A 20633-nucleotide genomic window follows, 5' to 3' on the forward strand; every position below is an offset into this window, starting at 1 on the left:
TCTGAGCAGCTCGCGACTGTGCTCCGCCATTCTAAAAATAGCTTGCACCGACAAATAAAGGTAATAAACCTACTGCTATGACCATAGGGATAATGGCCAATTTGCCAAAATGTTGAACTATCCCTTTAAGGTAAAAATCCTGCACAGTTCCTCTTTAATTATCCTTCGTTAATAAAAACTCCTTGTTTATTGAAAATCAGTACCGATAGAAATTAAACTCAAAATTTAAAGTGTTCATCCTCTGGGAGCATGAATGTGGGTAAATATTGTGACATTCTGCTCTGCCCTTGAAACCTTGGCCTGATCCTCCACAAAGATCAACAGCAACCTTTCTGGAAATCAAGCTTTAACTTTTCTAGATGCTTTATCATGAAACTGAGTTTGCCATGATATAGATTTTGACCTGGTAGTGGAATCAGACTTGAAATAATAAAGGAGCGTGTCACACACACACACAATTTGGAATTTAATGGGATAATTCTTCAGGCATACATCACATTATACAAGAAGAAAACTGTTAAGACTGGCACACAGAGTTTGTCATCTGGGAATCATGAATAAACACAATAAAAGTTAATGGATATTTGGCTCCTTCAAGTTTTTGCATTGATATATTACCTGCTGGTGGCGCCAGAAGGAGGTCACAAACTCTGTGGCAGTTGTTGCAGCATTTTAACCATTAGATATGTTCACACCGTGTCATGAAATAAAGTTAATCAGGGAAAACATCTTCACCTGGCACCAGACAAAAGGCTGTGGCTGTAAGGACCATGAATGTTTACAAAAAAGCCAACAGTAGTAACTGTTGTTGAGCTGGTACTGAGACTTTGGGTTATGGAACATCGTGGTTGTTACTGACCAACACGTTGGCCAATATCACCGCCCTCAGGCCCCGTCATAAAAGACGCTATAAAGAAGGAATGGTTTTGATTGTTGGCTTTGCATCCATGGCAGAGCACGTCAAGGGGCGTTCCAGATGAGGTGGACGGCTGAGCTGTTGTTGTAGAGCTGGAAAACCTCCAGGAAAGAGTTAAACTGTCAATAAAATGTTTGCAATTGCAATCCAAACCCTGATCACACTCTGTAACCCTCTGTGTACATTTAAACCGCTTCAGGCTCTGACTCCCTGTCAGGGTAGCAATGTCTCTTCTGAAAGGTTGTGATGGCAGAGATCTGGCCTCCCTCTTGATGTTTACATTCTCCAGACACAGGGGAGGATGAAGAGAGAAAGAGGGAAAGAAGGAAGCGGGGAGAGGGAGAATTACTTACAGCTGTGGGACTTCAACCCAGAGTCCTCCATGACTGAGGGCTTCTGGGCACGGACACAGCGTATTATGGCTAACATTAGGGTTTAGAGTACTTTTTTATGAGGGGCGTTTGCGTGTATTGTATGTGGATGAGTGAGGGGCAGATAAAGGAGACTTACATAACATGTTTAAGGCCCTGCTGTCCTCACTTTGCTTTTGTTTCAGTCCACTCAAACAAAACATTTACAAACGCTGAATGTTCCTGTAAACAGCGAGCGCAGAGGGATTAAAGGGATGTGGTGCAATTTTTTTGTTTTTTTTTGCGCGTTTGTGTTTCAGCCTGATAGCGATAGTCCTGGAGACTGATTGTGGTGCCATGCGCCAAGTGAAGAAAAACTCTGTGAAAGTCCAAGAGCTTGGCATAGCTGAAAAGCCGAGGTCTCCTGGGGAGCCAGTCATCATGGTGGTGTTCTGTGAATAAGAAAAACATGCCCAGTGGAGCTGTAATGAGGTCACTTATCAGAGAGGGCATTTGGAGGGTGCGCCTCACTTCCTCTCAGCGTCCCTCCATCTGTCAGGGAGCGGACAAATGACCTCAGAAACTAGTGCCAATAATGTCATGCGGCGTCAGACTGTATGACAGGCTTCAGGTTGAATGTCCGAGCAGACAGGCCAAACTTTTTGACATACGGCCTTTATGGAGGAAGGGTTGTTTTTTTTCTCCTTTTCTTCCAACTGCTTTCAACTTTTGAAAAAAACCCAACTCTGAATTTATTATTGTCGTTTCTCTTTAATAGCCCCTACATTGTCAGACAAGTCAAAAATGCACTATAAACACAGAGGAAGCAAACTAATGTGTTTGTGTGGTGAGAAAATGTATCACTTTAGTCTGACAACAATCTTAGTGGGAAGCGGGAAACAGGGATGGTGGTTCAAGTGTGTGTATGTGTGTCTGTGTGTTTGCGTGTAGGGGGTAAACAAGAAAGAGAATAACCAATCACTTCAGAGCAACCACAACAGTGCTACAGAGTTCACAAGAGGAATTTGTAAATCACGCAGGGTAATTACTTCACAAATAACGGGGGTTAAACTGTGGTGGGAAAACAACAACTGTTTCTTTCCTCCACACCACATGAAAAGGATTCCACCATTACAACGTTAAGCACTGATGAAGAAAGCCTCTTTGAATCCCAAAGAGAAAAATGGGGTCCAGCTGAAAACGTGGAAAAAAAACAAAAAAACATCAAACTGTTTTTGGTCTGGTTAATACTAAAAATATACTCAGCATGCAGCCTCTATCACTTTCAATTACACATGAATGGACTGTATCTTTGAGAAAATCTTTCACCACTGACGGTTTAATGTAGCCGGTCATGAAGATAAACATTATGTCAAGTCCTTGGCTCTGAGATAGGAGCATTTGTTGAACAGAGAACGCAGGAATTAAAGGCACTGCCATGTTTGGTAGCAGAGAAGTCTTTACACCTCCGTTTGATCATTTAAATCAAACGCACTCCATGTTTGGTTTGGAAAGAGGAGGACGCAGAAAGAGGTGGGAATTATGTAGGTGGAAGGGAACAAGTTGGCATAAAGTTACACATACAGTGTTGTTCCCCATTAAAACAATGTAGATAATTATAACAAAATAGTGCACCACCCCTGGCTCCCTAGGCCTAGCATGTTCACCATCCTAGTTCAGTGTGTTGGTATGGTAACATGAGGCTGCTAAGACGTTAGTAGTTTTGCAGATATGTGTTCATAAACTGTACCAAATGAAATGAGGACCTGATGTAGCACTGAAGCAATATAGTTTTTACAAATAGTTTTCGGTTGGATGTTTCGATGCAATTTGATATAATTTTGCTCATAACTGCAGATCAGCCTTATAGCACTGCTGCAGGAACAGTAAGGGGCTCATGAATATGTGTGCACATTTCTAAAGTAGGGTTTGAGCCACCGGTGGCGCTGCATGATAAATCAGGGGATCAACAAAGTTATTACTAGGGTTCGCTGGGGAAGATGCGTGCAAAGCTGTACCCAATTTAATGCAATCCATTTTTATAGCTGTTGAGAAACATTACTACAAAACAAAAACGTCAGCCTTGTAGCGTGCCAGAGGGAAAAAAAACAAACAGAAGTCAGTAGACTTCATCCTTTGGGGACTGTGAATGCATTTTTATAACAATCCATCCAAAAGTTGTTGAAATATTTTCAGTTTGGACTAAAGTGGTGGACTGGCATCAACTAACGCTATCATCTCTAGAGCCAGATAACACTGCTAAAAAAAAAAAAAGAAAAAAACTACTTCCACAGAGTACACAGATTCTGTAGGGTGTAGTCTCGTGCCTAATTAAGGCACTGGAAACAGTCATTTAGTAGTAGTCATAACAAAAAGCAGCTGCTCCACAATACTATCACCCATGGCGTGGTCATAAAAACAAAACACATTTTGCAGCTTATTAAACTAATCAGCGCTAATCTCCCTCTGGGCAACATGCCTGATCCTCCGTCAAATCAATCAGATTAGGAGAGCATGTGAACACACTGGACCAAAAACCCAGCTCATGGTAGCCTACGCTGGCACATAACCTTGAGTCACATAATACATTACAACCTGTGGATGGTCGGTACTGTTTATGCATTATATGGAGACAAAGCAACCTAAAACGATAATACGAGACACTGAAGGCAGGTTGTTATTCCTGAACACTCACATGTGAATGTACTTTGCCACTCTGGCATAGTTTCTGTGTGGAGTCTATATTATTCCAGAGGACCATTGGGGAGAGGGGTTAAAGCCTGGAATGTACACTATTTCCCCACAGGAAGTTGAGCATGGAAGTCTACTATTGCCCCACGCCCAGATCTCCACATCACACGCAGCAGCCGGTCGACTGTTGAATTATAGAACAAAAAATCAGAGAAAATGTATTCTGTCATGTGTGGCACAGAGAATAAAATAAACTCCACAGCACATTTCACTTGATCTTTTGTGTTTTATTAAAGACACTTTATCTTTTGATACGTCTTACAGTTTCATTGTACAAAATTTCACATGACATTACAAAAATAATGAAAGGCATTTTTAATAAAAATGTACTTGAGCTGTCTACTATGAGAGCTTTGTTTTTTTTTCCCTCTTTCTTTTTTTTTTTTTTTTCATAAAACTCAATATTCACATGTTGTCAACTTGACTGGATGACATCTGCCAAGCTTTGCCTCTTTAAAGCAGCACGTTTTACATTTACACAGGTCTCGACACAAAGGTCATAGTGGGTGTTTCTTCAAAAAACAAACTGTATACATAAACATTACAGTATTGTACAATGTATGGTAGCATGCAGAGTCTTCTGATGCTATAATCTATATACTGTGGTAGATTCTCAACACATGTATGTAAGAGAACAGGACTAGTTTCTCTAGAAGCGTCAGATCAAAGTTTGTCTCAGTGACTTCAAACTGCAGGAAGATGCTGCTTTCGGTCAGTGGTTTTAAGAATAATTATTTTCATTATTAGCATTTTTTGTTGAGAAGTTAATTTCATCAATCTCATGCAAACATATTAGCATGATTATTACCTTAAAATTCAATGTAATGATTTTCGTCACTTGTTATTATAATATACGGCCTCACTGGCAGCCTTGTTGTTACTTTACAAGGCTTTATGAGATATTAAGCAGGTACAATGTGCCAAAAATATTAAGTTGGTTTGTGTCATTTGTTTGCTAAATTGTGCTTTGGTACTGAAGTCGTGCTTTTAAGTATATAAAAAGGTCTGTATAGGATACAGTAAATCACAGGACTCTTCAGTGATGAGAAAAATCACTTTGATTAGCAACAGCAAAATATGTGAAGTGTATATGATGCGTTTTTCTCCACAGTGTTCCAGTCTCAGGTTCCATGTGTCTGTTGGAGCAGGTGCCAGGCACACTCCACGGCTATAAACACTGAAATATATAGACATGACATTAAGACACACACACACACACACACACACACACACAGGGAAAGACCTCACCCAAACACACACAGACATACACACGAGCGTACACGAGAGACACACCCGACGCTCACACACTCTCTCACACACTCTGACCTAACACTTGTGGGCACCGTCTGGTACATATAACAGACAGTCATTTCATTAAATGGCTCAGTGGGGGCTCGTCCCAGCCAGCAGAAAGAGGCCCACATCCAACACATACGCCCTCACTAGACTTTCCACCTACTGGAACTCATGTGCACCTTCTGAGGAACTCTACATCATGGACATAATAAAAGCTTACAAAGCTTTCCAAAAGCTTCACTTCAGGATCATTCAAGTGGTGACAGTACTGAGTTTAGCTAAAATAGTGCTATAAATCACACATACATACAATAATATGCTTGTAATAACACCAAACTTCAACAATATCCTTCCCGAAATCAAGGAATTTGTTTCTTTGTTTTGTTTTTTTCTTCTCGTGATTTGTTTGCATTAGTCACACAGTGAGTGAGCGAGCGGCAGGAATACGAGTATAGCTCCCGTGCTGGAGATACAGCTGAGGGAAGGAGGCACAAAAGCTACACAGAGCTTTGTTTACAGCTGCCATTTCTCAGTTCTGTTTCATTTCAGACTTCAGTCAACGGAAAGGCCTCGACAGAGGAGAATCTACGAGGCCGATCTCTGTCACAACACGAGAAGAGACTCAATTATCCCCGCTTCTCCCTCTTTTCCACATTAACATGTCTGGGGAAAAAGATGAAACTTTCCATTGAGAGAGCACAACTTGCTTCACTGTTTTTTTTCCGTAGCGTCCCCTCATCCTTTGAGATGTTCGAGGTTCCATATTTGTCTGTGTTATCCAGATTGTTTGGGAGTTTATTTCATCCAGTATTGACCAGTGGCTATAGCAGTGATTTGAATGGCGCGGGTCAGTCTGCAGTCCTCCCTACGCCATGATGAGATGGTTGCTTCTCTCTCTGATGTCTGCCGGAGGAACCAGGTCTTTCTTCACTGGAGTTGGCAACATGGTAGAACGTCTTCCTTTGGGCTTGAACAAGTCTGACACAAAGAAAACCTGTGGCGGGAGTAGAGAGAAAAACGTCCTTCAACATCTTAATCCTCATAAATCACCTACCTACTCACTCCCTTTCCTTTAGAGAGAGACTGTGGAGTTCTTTAAGTTCCCACAACCCCCTCCTTCTGTTTTCCATTTACATGTAACCTTGCCCCATTTCAATTCGTAAACACTGTCTCTACTTTTATTGTTATGCTAAGAGAAGCCAATTGTATGTACCTGTTTACCTGTAGGATTTAAATGAAAAGTGAAAATGTTAATTAGAAACTTTCTTAGTATAATCAAGATAACTTCACAGTGTGGAGAAACCTTTTGATTTTCCTTCTTCAGTGGCTCTGCCAAAGCTCTCAGTAAACCCTGACCTGATTTCAGGTTTGTAGATCATGGACAGTTATTGGGTCAGTCCAATTTTTACAGTAAACGTTTCAAATTCCTCTCATTTTATTTGTATATTAATTTCTTATTTTCCTCACATTCATTACTGTAACCTTTTATAAAGTGAACAGTTATGCTCATTCCTGTATTTACAATGATTAAAACCACAATGTTTAGACATGTACTAGAGCAACTTTTTTACATCAAGGACCCCTAAATTGACATAAATTAGACCACGGACCCCCATTGGACAAAATTTTGAAGCAAAATACACAAATATTATTTTTCTGAGACTGAAGAACATTACTTTTTCAGTCAATGTAAAATTAGAGCCAATGACGTGAATTTTTGGAAATATTATAGAGACATTTCTGGAAAAAAGTGGTAAGATATATATTCTTTTAAAGTTAAATTACATTTCTAAAAAAAAATAAAAATAAAATAAAATAATTTCTCAAAAAAATTCTAGAAAAAAGTGGTAAAATTTCAAGAAAAAGTTGGGGACCCCCTTGAACACTCTCAAGAACCCTTGGCTTGAGGGTCCCCGAACCCCACTTTGAGAACCATTGTAGAGAGACTGACCGTACAACTCCGCAATTCTGAGTTTGGATTTTGAAATGTATTTCCTTATTCACGAATTTATTGTTACAGTGCTGCGCTACGTCCTATTTCTATTTCTGTGAAGAATTTAAAACCTGTTGTTGGAGAGGGGCTCCATTAATGGAGGCACGACTATTATTATTATTAATCAACAGGAAGGCAAGATGCAAAGCAATGATACAATAATAAGGTAACAGAGCTACTCACTATGCAGTAGGCCACCAGCGCTCCCTGCACGAAGCCTGCCAGGACATCGGTGGGGTGGTGCTTGTGGTCAGAGACACGGGACAAGCCGGTGTAGAAAGACATCATGATGAGGGTGAACTGGGTGAGAGGGCGCAGCAGCCGGGCTCCATGCCAAGTAAAACGAGACTGTAGGTAAAACTGGTAAAGACACAAGAAGGTGGGTTTCATATAGTGTGTATCCACAATACATGCGTGTATGCCTGTGAAAAACAACTGAGTAACTTACCACCAAGTACAGCATGGTGTACATGGAGAACGAAGCATGTCCAGAGAAGAAAGATTTCCTAAGGGACAAAGGAGAATCAGCAATTTACTATACCTTATTATAGTCTGTAAAGAAAACACTTGACATGATAAACCTTTAAGTCTGTCACAATACCTGGCTTCTTGAACTTTGCTGTCCGGCCCCTGACACTGGTAGTCAGTGATGTATCCCAGGGAGCAGTTGATAGTGGAGAAGTCAGGTTTGCACACATCCAGGAAGTGCGGGCGCATGCGGCCCACTGACACTTTGGCGATGTCAGTGAAGGACTGACTGATGGCACAGCCAAAGACGAACACCCCGACCTGCTTGTAGAGAGCAGAGATGTAGGGGTTCCCTACAAAAGACTTGGAGCCCTCGTTCAGGAAGTAGATCCTGTAGCTTTCTCCGATGATGATCTGAAGGAAGAGAAGAGATGGCGATGTCACAATCGTGATTTTGACAGAGTCCCAGCCACTTATGCCTAAGTACTTATGTCCAATCTCCTGAGTGTTCAGTGAAAATGTGTGAGTAGAGAGGGGCCAAAATACTTCATGAGGAACGGTGGAGAACTTTGAAACTCAGAGGAATTTCATCTGCTAGTATTTTACATGTCTTTTACCATCCAGCTGACAGTTTGTTTTAATAACATGAAGAAAATATAGAATCACTTATTTATAATTTCAGACTTCCCCTGATATTCCATTGATGGATGTTAAAACATCGCTAATTGTGAATGCAAGTTTTGCTTGAGGTGATTCCTTCAAGCAAAGACTGCAGCAGAAAGTGTTCATGAACAAACCCTCAAGCAAGACGGATAGTTCACCCAAAATTCAAATTTCACTCATTATCTACTCACCCTCATGTGGACTAAGGGCTGGGAGAAGTTTCAGAGTCCTCCGTGCCTTCTCTGAGTTACAGCGGGGCTCCATGCAGCACTGCATGTCCATATGACGGTTGCGAACGGAGCTCACTTTTCTTCATCCAAAAAGACACACCAAAAAACATCCAAATATCTCCACACAGCTCGTCTGTAATGTCCCTCTTGTATTGAAGCCCTGACATGAGAAATTGTTCTGAAAAAAATTAAATAAGTCTATATTTTAAGCTTGGGACACTGGGAGCTTCCGCTACAAACAAGCTTAAAACATAGACTTATTTAATTTTTTTCGGAACAATTTCTCATGTTGGGGCTTCAATACAAGAGGGACATTACAGACGAGCAGTATGGAGGTATTTGGATGGTTTTTGGTGTGTCTTTTTGGACAAAGAAAAGTGAGCTCCGTTTGCAACCATCATATGGACATGCAGTGCTGCACGGAGCCCCGCTGTAACTCAGAGAAGCACGGAGGACTCTGAAACTTCTCCCAGCCCTTAGTCCACATGAGGGTGAGTAGATAATGAGTTTGAAAATTGAAATGAAATTTGAATTTTGGGTGAACTATCCCTTTAATGGAAATATGCATCAAAGTCTGTGAAGAGTGACATTTGGAACCAGGATACACTGAGCTCTGATGTTCACAGAGCAGAATATAAGAATAAATATAAATAATATATGTATGTAACTTTTTTAGAATCAAAATGTTATTATGATAGCTGAAATGGAATGCTGTGATTTCCTCTGAAGTGGTTTGAAAAGAGGCCACTTTTTGTAGTTAAACGTGTTTACCTGTGCCATTCTACTTCTGAGAGAAAACAGTGAGGCAACGTGGGAGGCAACTCAAACTGTCCGCCATGTATAGCTCCATGGAAGTGTGTAAATAAACCACCGTCTAAAACCGACGACTGACGGGTAAGGCGCACTTAGGAGGAGGTGGACGGTCATAACTCGCTACAGCTGTTCAAGCTCAAATATGACCCCGCACCCCCTCTTCTCCTCTGTTGTCTTCCAGACACTCATAAATGAAAGTAGCGAAGAGGGGAGATAAAGGGTGAAATTGGAGGGATGGAAGGGGATTATAGAGAGCATAAAAACTGTGCAAAAGAGGATAAGAAGAGTGCGAATGAGGAGGAGTGAAGGGAAGAAAGAGGAAGGTGAGAGGAGGAATGAAGTCTGGAGGAGGAGGAGGACTGAGGGAGAGAGTGGGGGAGGCACCGCTGGTTCTAATCAGCAGAAACGCTGAGCTAGGCAACATGTCTGATTTTTGGTGGCCAGACTCCACCAGGCGCACGTCGGGGGCGCGTTTGTTTTTCACCGCTCCGGCTGTCTCTCTGAAATGTCTCCGATTTCACAAGGGATGTCTGGCTGTTTTCATGTTAGTATCTTGGTTTCATCAGACATTCTTGCGAGGGGCGCAGGAATAAGTCTCATTCTTGGAAACACTCTCTGCAAAAGGGATAGCCCCTTAAGGAGATTTAACAAGCTGATAGAGTGCGTCGTTTCCACCATCCAGGCCTTTAGAGCCAGCTCAACAGAGGCCAGCTGCTTTCATGGGAGAGAGGGATGGGGGAGAAAACAGATCTGGTTCCCCTTGTGTGAAAGATTCAACAATATGGCGCAATAAATGAACTGGCGTTGTAGATTATGTTGCTGTTGCACTCAAAAACCTCAGAGATAATCGTGGGGACGAGAGGTTGATTTGTGGCTTGTGTCAAAAGTCTTGCATTTTCCAAATGACACCATGGTGTTTTCCTTTCTTCTAAAAGAGATCTGCATAAATTATAAAGGATGTGGCCTACATTTCTCAGCTCTTTAAAGAGGGGGGGGGTGAGTTTGTGAAGCACTACATGACCTAATGTTGTTGTTTTCTGGTTCAAAAAACACAAAGCTTGGCAGAACGCTGTAGGGGGGAGACGGATTACAAAGTCACGTTTTGCCAAGGGAAAATGAGCTATCTGGCAAAGTCTTCTTGTTTTGGGGCCTTCACCACAATTCCACCCTGCCAATTACAGTATTTAACTGAACAACCATTGCGTTAACCATAATTACACGGGGGCCAGGACTCCTTCTCACCATGAAAACCCCTGTGGCCCCGAGCCTGCAGAGCAGTCTGCTTTCCAGGAGAAGGGAGAGCCGATGGCGAAGCCGTGCCATGAGGCGAGGCACCGTCCCACCAAGATATGCCAGGTGACAACTGGACATGCCAGGGAAGTTCTCACTTGTAACATAGAGGCTGGGACGTTTCTAAATGATTTAAGTGTGAATGCCGCATGTCACTTTGGAAAAAAGTCTCTGTCTAATAAGTAAATGTAAATGTCCAAACTAAAAGTGATGGAAGGATTCACTTCCTCTGCTGAGGCTGCTCCTTTGAACTGCCACAACATTATGGAGTGGGAGGTTGGTGATGTTTCCAAAGATGTTTTTTTATTCTTCTCTTGTTTTGTTCTTTCTTATCTCAATTCATTTACTTTTTTGGCCACTGCATTGCAGTGTTAGGTCCTTCCTGTCTTGTGCTGTCATGTCTTTATGTTTGCTCTATGTTTGTTACTTGTATTGCACAATAAAAAACCAAAAAAGGGGGAAAAAAGCAGTCATCTTGAGTGAGTCCAGACCTCTGACAATCACAGACCCAGTTGTTTTGATCCAGTCTCCTTGTGTTCATGTTCATCACGCTAACAGATACGAGTGGGTTTGGCCGCTGAAGTCACAAAGTAGGCTTTTGTTTTGTTTTGCTAAACTAAGTTGGTAGATATATAAAGAAGATATGCAGGGTTATGGTTCTTTTACTCTGTGCTGTCCACAGTGGGTGCAGCACCTCGTCAGCAGCACCACAGACAGCAGTCCTCCATCACTTGTCTACAGTGGATGTATTGAGCCTCAGTACTGCTGAGCGCTCAGAAGTGTTTTGTGAAACCTTACGGGCCAAAAGACAATCTTGCACATGAGGGTAGAAATCGCAGCTATCCCCGTGAATATGTGAGCCGAGTACGAGCCGCTCCAAAGCCGGTGTTGACAGACGCATACTGTAGGTCAAAAAGGAAGCGTATCTGAGCTCCATGTCAAAAATGATTTCAAATTATTTATACGATTTAGCGCAGATTTTGGATCCTCAGTGTTTTCTCCCAGAAGATTTGAGACAGAGAAACAATTCAACACCTCACTTTCTCAAGTGGCTTTATCAGCTGTTGTCATCTTAAGCCCCCGAAGAGAAAATCTTGAACAAATGCTGTTGACTGGTTGTTATCTCGAATGTGCTGAAGGCAATCAGAGAGGCTGATAGCACAGGTTTGGGGAGGTGTTGTTTCAGTAATCATGTGGGATAATCTGGGTCCATACACACAGTGTCACTTTCAGATAAATCCCTCTGATGGAGCGTGAAGAAATGTATTTTAGGGCTGCCACTGACAACTATTTTTTTAATGATGAAATCATCAACTATTTTATTAGTAGTCAATTGAGCTTAATAATTTTTTTTTCTTCAGAAGATGTTACTAAAACACTGGCACAGTCAATAAATCCAGATTCTGTCCTCCACATTTGCTCAAACACTTATTCAGTTTAAAAAAAGAAAGGCAGTAGCAGACGATTTTGGTTTTATGAGACTATTTAGCAGCTACAAGGACAAAGGATATTAAACAGCTCTGTCTATTAATGAACAGACAACACTTAAAAATGAAGTAATCCTTCACATGTTTGTTACTGATCTCACTGTGCCATAAAAAGTTATATTTACAAAAATAAAAATCATTTACAGTCAGGGGATTTATAGTAAAGGGAATTGGAGCTTTGATGTGCTCATCCTCCTAAAGTCAGCCTCTAACCAGCTGGAGATATTGGCATTTTAACTTGATCTCATCCATTAAACGTATTGATCCGGATCATATTATTGCTGATTCTTTTTTAAATTCACAACAGGATTTGAATTGGTCTCAACCAGTTGCTCAGTTTATAACAACCAGTCACATTGTAAGGTTCATGGTAAACAAAGACATTGTCCCATACAGCTTCTCCCAACAGATAATTATTAGCTCAACAAACAAAGCAGCTGAACATCTCTCTTTTATTGTTGCTTGTTGTACAGATGGTGTGAAGTGTGAATGGCTGCCCGAAAATAAATCAATGTATCATCAACTTAAAATATAGACATGGTCTTATTGTCATAGTCAGTGTCAATTATCAATCATGGTGACTGACTGTGACAGCACTTGTGTATTTCTGGTTCGATTAGGGAAAAAGCATGAACACACGTTGCACTTGTAATTGATATCACAGCATAAACATCTCTACATCATTACACTCAGAAAACACCTTGCTTCTTAGGAATGTTACAGTGATCATAAGTAGAGCCCCTACTGGTGATGATGAGAACTACTAGGATGGACTGTGAAATGATGTGGTCAACATCTAGTTTAAAGGGATAGTTCAACATTTTGGGAAATGAGCCCATTGCCATAATCCCTATAGTCATAGCAGTAGGTTTATTACCTTTAATTGTTGAGTGCAGGCTTTTTTTCAGAACGGTGGAGCAGAGCCGCGAGCTGCTCAGAGCTACACTACGGAGGCTCATGGGATTTCTTGGTTTCCCTTGGTTTCGAGGTAAATTCATGCAAAACCACTGATGCGCGTTGCCTTCAGGGACAATTTTTGGCAAGCAGTCTCTGCATTTACCTCTAAAACAACTCCGCCTCGTAACGTTCTGTTATTATCTCATAGCGTGGTGAATGTGCAGGTCACAACTTGTCCACCAGAGCGTTGTGGAGTTGTTGGATTGTGTATTTGATGAGTTTGATGAGGGAAACCAAGAAATCCCATGAGCCTCCGTAGCGTAGCTCTGAGAACAAACCTACTCCTAAGACTATAGGGATTGTGGCAATGGGCCAATCTGCCAAAATGTTGAACCATCCCTTTAAAGGTGTCAGTACGTGCTGCTAGTAATGGTGAAGGCCGCTGAAACACAAGAGCTGATGATGTCATTAGTGATCAAAGTGAAGTGAACTTACAGACAGGATGGTGATAAGAATGCCAGCAGCGCTAAGCACACCGTCGCTAATGGTGTCTCCGTGTTTGGCCGGGTACTTGATGGATTCATCATGGCAGTAAAACCCTCTACGGTAAGGCTGAACAGCACTGGTCTCAATGACCAAGAAAGGCAGGCCGGCTAGTGTGAAGAAGCAGTGAGCGGCACAGAGAGGAAGAGAGGGGGTGAGGGTGGGTGAGGGAGGGGGGAGAGAGAGAGGGAGGGAGGGAGAGAGAGAGAGATGGAGGCGCTGGGTTAATGATACGCAAATTACAGAGGTCGCAGGTACGAGCAAGAGGTAACAAGGGAACATCTGGGACTGGCTCAATTCATTCTGCGGCTGTTATCTGTGACTAATGAAGAAATAATGACTCCCGCTTTGCTCAATATTCAGTAGAAATGGGGCTTTCTGAGCACATCTTTGGATGTATTAAGGGACCATACCTGTGCCGTTTGTTGCATGTTTCAGCCTGTTAACTACTAATCATCTATGCTTTACTTTATTGCTGACCATATTCCAAAGCACACCATATATTTCATATCAATCTGTCTCTTCGGGCCGTATTGGTTTCCATTTATTGAGCTATACGGAATGGTAATGAAACAGCAGATGTTTGTAAGTAAAAATGAACCTGGAATGAAATTGTCAGCTGACCTACAGAGGGCTCCAAAGGTCTTTGTTACTTTGACGATTAATCAATATTCTGACTGGTAAAATAAATGGAAACCAATGGCTGTCTGTAGGGCAAGAAAATCTGTCTAGGCTCACAAGGATACGCACAGGGAAACTGTTGGCAGTTATGTGCAGCATACATGATTTACAGCCAATGAGGTACAGCGTGGATGCACCACAGAGTGTGAGTCAGAGCCTGTTGTTCCAATCATGTCATTAGAGGTATTTGGAGCCAACCAGGGGATGAATTGACAGCGTGCCGACAGATGCTCTCTAGTTCTCTTGCTTGCACCAAAACCAGGACTTACTGAGGCCACGGGCACAGTGACGCCCACGGCTGTGAGCACAGCGGTGGACACCGTGCTGCTCTTATAGGGGAGCTTGATGCTGTTGTCGTTGCAGAAGAATCCTCTCTGGTAAGGTGGGAAGGGGGATTTGTGCAAAGAAACGGCGACAAGCAACACTGCATGGTTGGACAGATACACGAGCACAGGTCAGACAGCTCTTTAAAAAAAAACCAAAACAGTGAACAGCTGCATCAACAGACATTATCAACAGGAAGACAAACAGAAAGGCACAAACAGATAGAAATCTTAGACATACAAACACATTAAAAACTCCCCGTAGACATGGATTAAAGTAGATCTCATCCTGTTTTCACAGGAAGGCACACTGATGCTGTCATAAGACAATAAACAAAACTAAATCAGCTGATAAAAATATTAAAATCAAATCTATACAATTGTTTTTAGACTTAAGTGAAGCTCTTAGAACCTGAGAGTAGCATCAACTGGATCTCAACCAGGCTGCGTTGGCGCTAGAAGGGATTTCAATGTGTCATGTCCTTGAGAGAGACCAATGCGACTAACTGACAAGGATGAAAAAAAACACAAACACTATCAGACTCTTCCTTCCCTTCCCGCAGAGGCTTTCAAGTGCACTTTAAAAGGCCCACTTTAAGATGCCTTTGGGGGGTGTCTACGTCTGATCAATTTAGTGTGTTTCACCACTTAAAGTGGCAAAAGGATCTTATTTATCTCCCAACAACAAACACAGAGTGGGTGTAACTCAGATGCGAGCCAAAAAGGACAGCTTATTTTCTCCATTTACTAGAGGCGTCAGCGAGGGGACTTTGAAATCTGAGTGTGGACGTGGGACCCAGGAGATGCCTCAAATCTGACAGAATTTGGAAAACATACTTTCAAATCACTTCAAAGCAGCATTAAACTGATGGCGGGGGCTTTCAAGTCAAGTCGCCCTTTGAATAATTCGGAGATCTGTCGATACAAAGAAAATCAAACATCTGCGCTCCCCCCCCCCCCTCCCTTGTCAAAAAAGCTAAGAAGCACTGGGGTGTAGAGGTCAGAGCTGCTGAAGGCTGGATGGAGGAGGTGGTGGTGGTGGTGGTGGGGGGATTTCTCAAACCAAATGTCAACACAGGCCTCAGTTGCTGCTGAGCCCCTCAACCCCTAGCATCCACACACACAGTCACACACACAGTCACACACAGCTGACTGGGCCTTTGAAGGTCCAGCTGGGCTGTGCTCAGGTTTCAGGCTGAGCTGTGCTGCTTGATGGGAACTCCAGAAGACTGGCCTTCCCTCCGCATTCAGCAGGATCCACGTTATTAACTCCGTCTTTTTCACTCTTCTTAAAACAAATACCTGGACGGAGCTGAAGCAGTAGAAAGAGTGGTGGGCCGATACAGGTTTGAGCTGTGCAACAGTCAAAATATACTGTACTTCAAATCCTCAGTGTCTGATCCCTGAGTTGACTTAGCCTGGCCATGAACAGAGCAACACAGGCCTTGGCAAAACACATTCCCTGGGACATATAAAGGCTGCCCAAAATGCTGATATTAACCAGTCAGAGGGGGGAAAAAAACATAGGGGTAAAAGTGCTGGACGTGAAACATATAAACCCCAGAGGCCTGACCTCTGTAAGTGCCTATACACATTCAGACTTGATAGAAAACACAAGGCTGGAGGCAGAGGGCAGCCGGTAACAGAGAGGTGGCAGATGGATTGATAAAATTAAACGTCTCGAGTTTATAAAAAATGAACCTGCGCGAGGTCAGGAGCCTCAGACAGCTGATTGGAAAGACAGGAAGAAAACACAATGAGACACTGTCAGGTCCTGTCTCGCAGAAATTGAGCTGGTTTTTCTTCTCCGCTCAGTCCTCTGACCCCTTCCATCCGTCTAAACACTGCAGCATCAGCAGTACACACGGCATCTTGGGATTTTCCCCTCCTACCCTCTTCCTCCCTTCCCGCTTCTAAAAGCCGGGTAGGGGGGCGGAGGAGGAGGAGCATGGGGGGGGGGTGTCCTCGTCTTGCCAACGACAACACCAGTCAGCAAGCATGGGTATGTCTTTTGCATTAGCTCAACATCAACCCAAAGAGAACAGAAACAAACAAAATAGTTGGAGGGATTTTTTTTCTGAGTTCTTGGTTCCTGATCTAAACATCAGGTGTCCTCCACTTCTTTTTTTGCCCTGAGGCAGTTTGCTTGGTCATCAACAGGGGAGCCCTAACTGAAAATAAGCAAACAAGAGTTAATGAATAATGATGATGACTTTTTCAGCACATTACTGAACGTCGCGTCGCCTCGCATCAAAATGGGCTCAAAAAATATGTTTCCTACGCCTGTCCGTTCTGCCTCTCTCCCAGTTCAGCCCTGGCAGTTCCATGTAGCTGCACTCTGTGGAAACTAAAATCAATGTATAACCCTCACGTTGAATTAAAGCGCCGCTGTATTTTGAAGGCATTCGCCAAAACACCGAGTGTGACTGTTCAAATAAACAGACGCACATTTTCCACTTGCAGGGATCCCTCACTGTCTGGTGTAGAAATGTATACATGTCTGAGGTAGTTGTGGTGTATACACAGATGCAGTTGTTTTTACTCGCAGCAGCCCCCACACAACCTGCTCCCTGTCAGTCAGTCAGTCAGTCAGTCAGTCAGTCAGTCAGTCAGTCTGGTCTGCTGCAAAACTTAAGTCCACGGTTCCACTGTGGAGGAGAAACTGGATCTGCCTGCTCAGTTCAGAACAATCGCTTTAGCATTCTGTTGCTAGTGACTCAAACTGCTGCTCATGTCCCATTTTGCCCCTCATTTATAATCCAGATGTGTTTAGAGGAGCACCAGTTATTATCCACAAGGTGGTTTACAATTTGCTCTAGATCTGTTTGTTCATCATTTCTACAACCCCAATAAAAACAGACGTACAGAAGAGATTCAAACATGTACATTAATCACAGACAATACCACATTCAATAGATGATGCCTGTACATACATGACTATACCATGAATTGTACACTTGTCGAGCAGAGCAAAAATATTAGCTTAGATAATGTGGATTTCATCAAATAATCATTTCATCTTATTCACTCCTTATAAATATTATTTATTTTTAAGTATTTTTGTATGTCGCTGTCTAACATGATGAACCATGTCCTGTTTTTGCATTATTTGTAGAATATGACACATTAAATACAGAAATATTTTCATATACAAAAGTGGTACTTCCTTAAACTGATATAAAAGCCTCAGTAGCATTTAGATGTTTCTGTGATTCCAATCTTTCATATGTCACACACACAAAAAAAATTAACTTACTGTACAACTGGTCCGCACTTGTCTTCGCTTAAGATCAAGTTAATGGTTATTATTTCTAAAAGGGCAGTTAAACCAAATTACAAAAAAATTGAATCTTTAATTTTCAGTTTTACATACTGAGGTTTTGAGATATTTGTCTTTCCAATTTCTAACTATTACAAGTCACTAAATACCACCCACATAATGGAAAACCAAGACTTAAAAAAGCATAAATTACCCCAACTTTCAACATCATTTGCCTGATTTCTTGGCACACCATGTTTTTTTTGTTTTTTTCACTGACTTGAAAGTACAGGCATACGTGTGGTTGGTTTACTACCTTCTGTTTACTGCAGAACCAGCACAAAGACAACACAGAGACATTATAAAATGATTAACTGGAAAACATTAAAGCCGCTACAGCTTACTGCAAGCTGAGCCTGCTCACCTCACTAGAGGCTAAAGCAAATAAATAAATAATAGCCCCCCTGCTTTCCTTAGCATTATTCATTGGAATTTAGCCCTAATCACCTCTGAATCAGAGTGACGTCTTCCTCCAGCCTACTGACTAATGGTATCTTTACTGGCACTGATGGTCTACTGGGGTCTGAGTGACTGGAGAAGGTTCTTGTGAACAACAGAGATGGGACAGAGATATCCCCAGATGCTGCAACACCAGAGCTGTAATCAGTGAATGAAGGAGCGGTGATTACTAGAGCTGGCCCACCATTTCCTCCTGTGGTCGTTCCCCTTCAACCACATCTTTTGCCAGAAAAACACTCCTGGTTTGTTGACAAGCCTCTCTGTGGGGAGGTATGTACATCTAGAGCAAATCATGGGGATTTACCCTCCACAGAGACAAAAACTAGACTGAAACTAAATACAGCTTGTCTGAAAATGAGAGTTTATACTTGCGGAATATTTCAACAATAGCTGGACTGCTGCCGTTCTCACTGAGCTGCAGTCGTTTTACCAAACAGTTGAATGCTCCTTGGCTGTTTGATGTCATGATCTATATACAGAGCAACATTTTGGAAGCATTAAGGTTTTCAGAGAAGAAAATAAATGAGTCAAATCAGTGAAAAGTCAAAGGTTTAAATCCCGAGGGGAGCGGCAAACTTCTTCTAGGACTTTTAGGTTTGGACTTCAAACTGTTTCACCTGCAATAACAATGTCTGCGGCTGCTAAAACATCACAGGATCTGCTCATGAACATGCACACACACACACACACACACATACACTTGTGACCTTTTCACCACTTCCCTTAATTACTCCACACACACACACACAAATATATTATGCCAGATGTTGGGATCAGAAGAATTCCTGCTGGTGTGGAATGTGAGCCATTCTGGAAAATATAATGAGGAGTCAAAGCAGAGCAGAGGTAGGTAAAGTCTACTCTACAGGTGTGAGTGGAGACCAAAGAAATGTACATGTAGGTACCCCCTCCTCCTGGAGCATTTCATTCATTTCCCCTTTGCCAGCAGTTTAGTGTGTAGGCTGAGAAAAACAGATCCACTAGCTGAGCTAAAGCTACTTTCTGGAAAATATGTAGCAAACAGCTAAATGTGCTGGCAGTGGTTACCTACTGATGAAGCATCACTTGTTGCTGTGGTAACGCAGCTGGTGAGGCTGGTAAAAACTGGCAAAAACATTTAGGCCTAACACTTGACTGAGAAAGGTTTTATTTATGATCATTCACTTTGAATTAATTTATTCCCATCTTTTATTACATGTTTTAATTAAGTTGGTGACACTAAGTGACACTTCTACTCTGGGAATAGTCCAGATAACATATCAGGGAATTGTCGGTGTTAAAGTAATTCTGCCCTAAATATAGCCTAAGTGATTTAATCATATAGCCTAATACTGTCTTAGAATATCACAATTAATTGTAAGGAGTAGGACAATAGGGTGAGGAAACATTAAGAAATCAGACAGCCAAACTCACCTTGAACACACCACAAGTAATTATTAACAATGTCCAATGAAACAATAGGGGAGTTTAAAGTCACAGCAGAGTACAGAAGTAACGTTACTGATACGGTAACTGGTGACTTACCCAAGAAGAGGCAGAAGAGGTCCACTCCGACCAGTAACTTTCTCCGGCGGTGGTCTTTGCAGTTGTTGTTGTTCAGCGAACTCCCGCCGTTCCTCGTCTCGGCTGCCATAGTTTTCTCATAAATCAAACAGCGTTGCATTTAAAACGTTGTGTGTGCTTCAAATGTGAGGGAACTAAATGTGTGTGCTAAAGAAAAAAAAAAAAAAAAAGCTATGTCAGCGCCGCGCTCACTTGAAGTTTTTGCTAACTACTACGAGAGGTGACGGGCGGCTGCTGCGTGAATCCTGAGGAGGAGTAGTCATGAAGGGGAAAGGCTGCTTCTAAAAGTGACCGCCGCCTCTCACTACAATCACCACTCGCTTTCTCCTCAACTTCTAACCATCCTCTACTCTAGTCCTTTCCAATGGGGGTGGGTGGGTGTCCTGTGACAGCCTTCCAAGAAAGCCCCTCCTCTAGACCCTCCCCTCACAATTAATGCCATATGCAAGCTCCTTCACTCAGGCTGATTCCCACACTCACCTCTCTGTGATCGAGCCCATTCACTACAACACACAGCAGCAATAACAAGGGGGATTCCACACAAAACTCAAGTCAGCCACTTCATCATGAAAGGGTTTGTTTCCCAGGGTC

General features: G+C 42.3%; 1 protein-coding gene across 2 annotated transcripts; it reads right to left on the reverse strand.

Annotated features, from left to right (window-relative positions):
• Positions 1-4228: 4228 nt before the first annotated feature.
• Positions 4229-20370, reverse strand: LOC146971117 (phospholipid phosphatase 3-like). 2 transcript variants are annotated; one of them, XM_085805182.1, is made up of 6 exons: positions 20004-20370; positions 13650-13807; positions 7908-8188; positions 7755-7812; positions 7490-7666; positions 4229-6307 (listed from the first exon to the last, which is right to left on the reverse strand). In XM_085805182.1, exons 1-6 carry the CDS (start codon positions 20140-20142, stop codon positions 6179-6181), a joined length of 942 nt encoding a protein of 313 aa, XP_085661308.1. In that variant the 5' UTR covers positions 20143-20370; the 3' UTR covers positions 4229-6178. The 2 variants fall into 2 exon arrangements, with proteins under 2 accessions (XP_085661308.1, XP_085661309.1); XM_085805183.1 differs by lacking the exon at positions 13650-13807 and adding an exon at positions 14648-14802.
• Positions 20371-20633: the final 263 nt, after the last annotated feature.

Source organism: Trachurus japonicus, chromosome 17 (assembly GCF_045865225.1).
Source record: "Trachurus japonicus isolate A0001 chromosome 17, Traja_1.0".
Taxonomy (NCBI): Eukaryota; Metazoa; Chordata; class Actinopteri; order Carangiformes; family Carangidae; genus Trachurus; species Trachurus japonicus.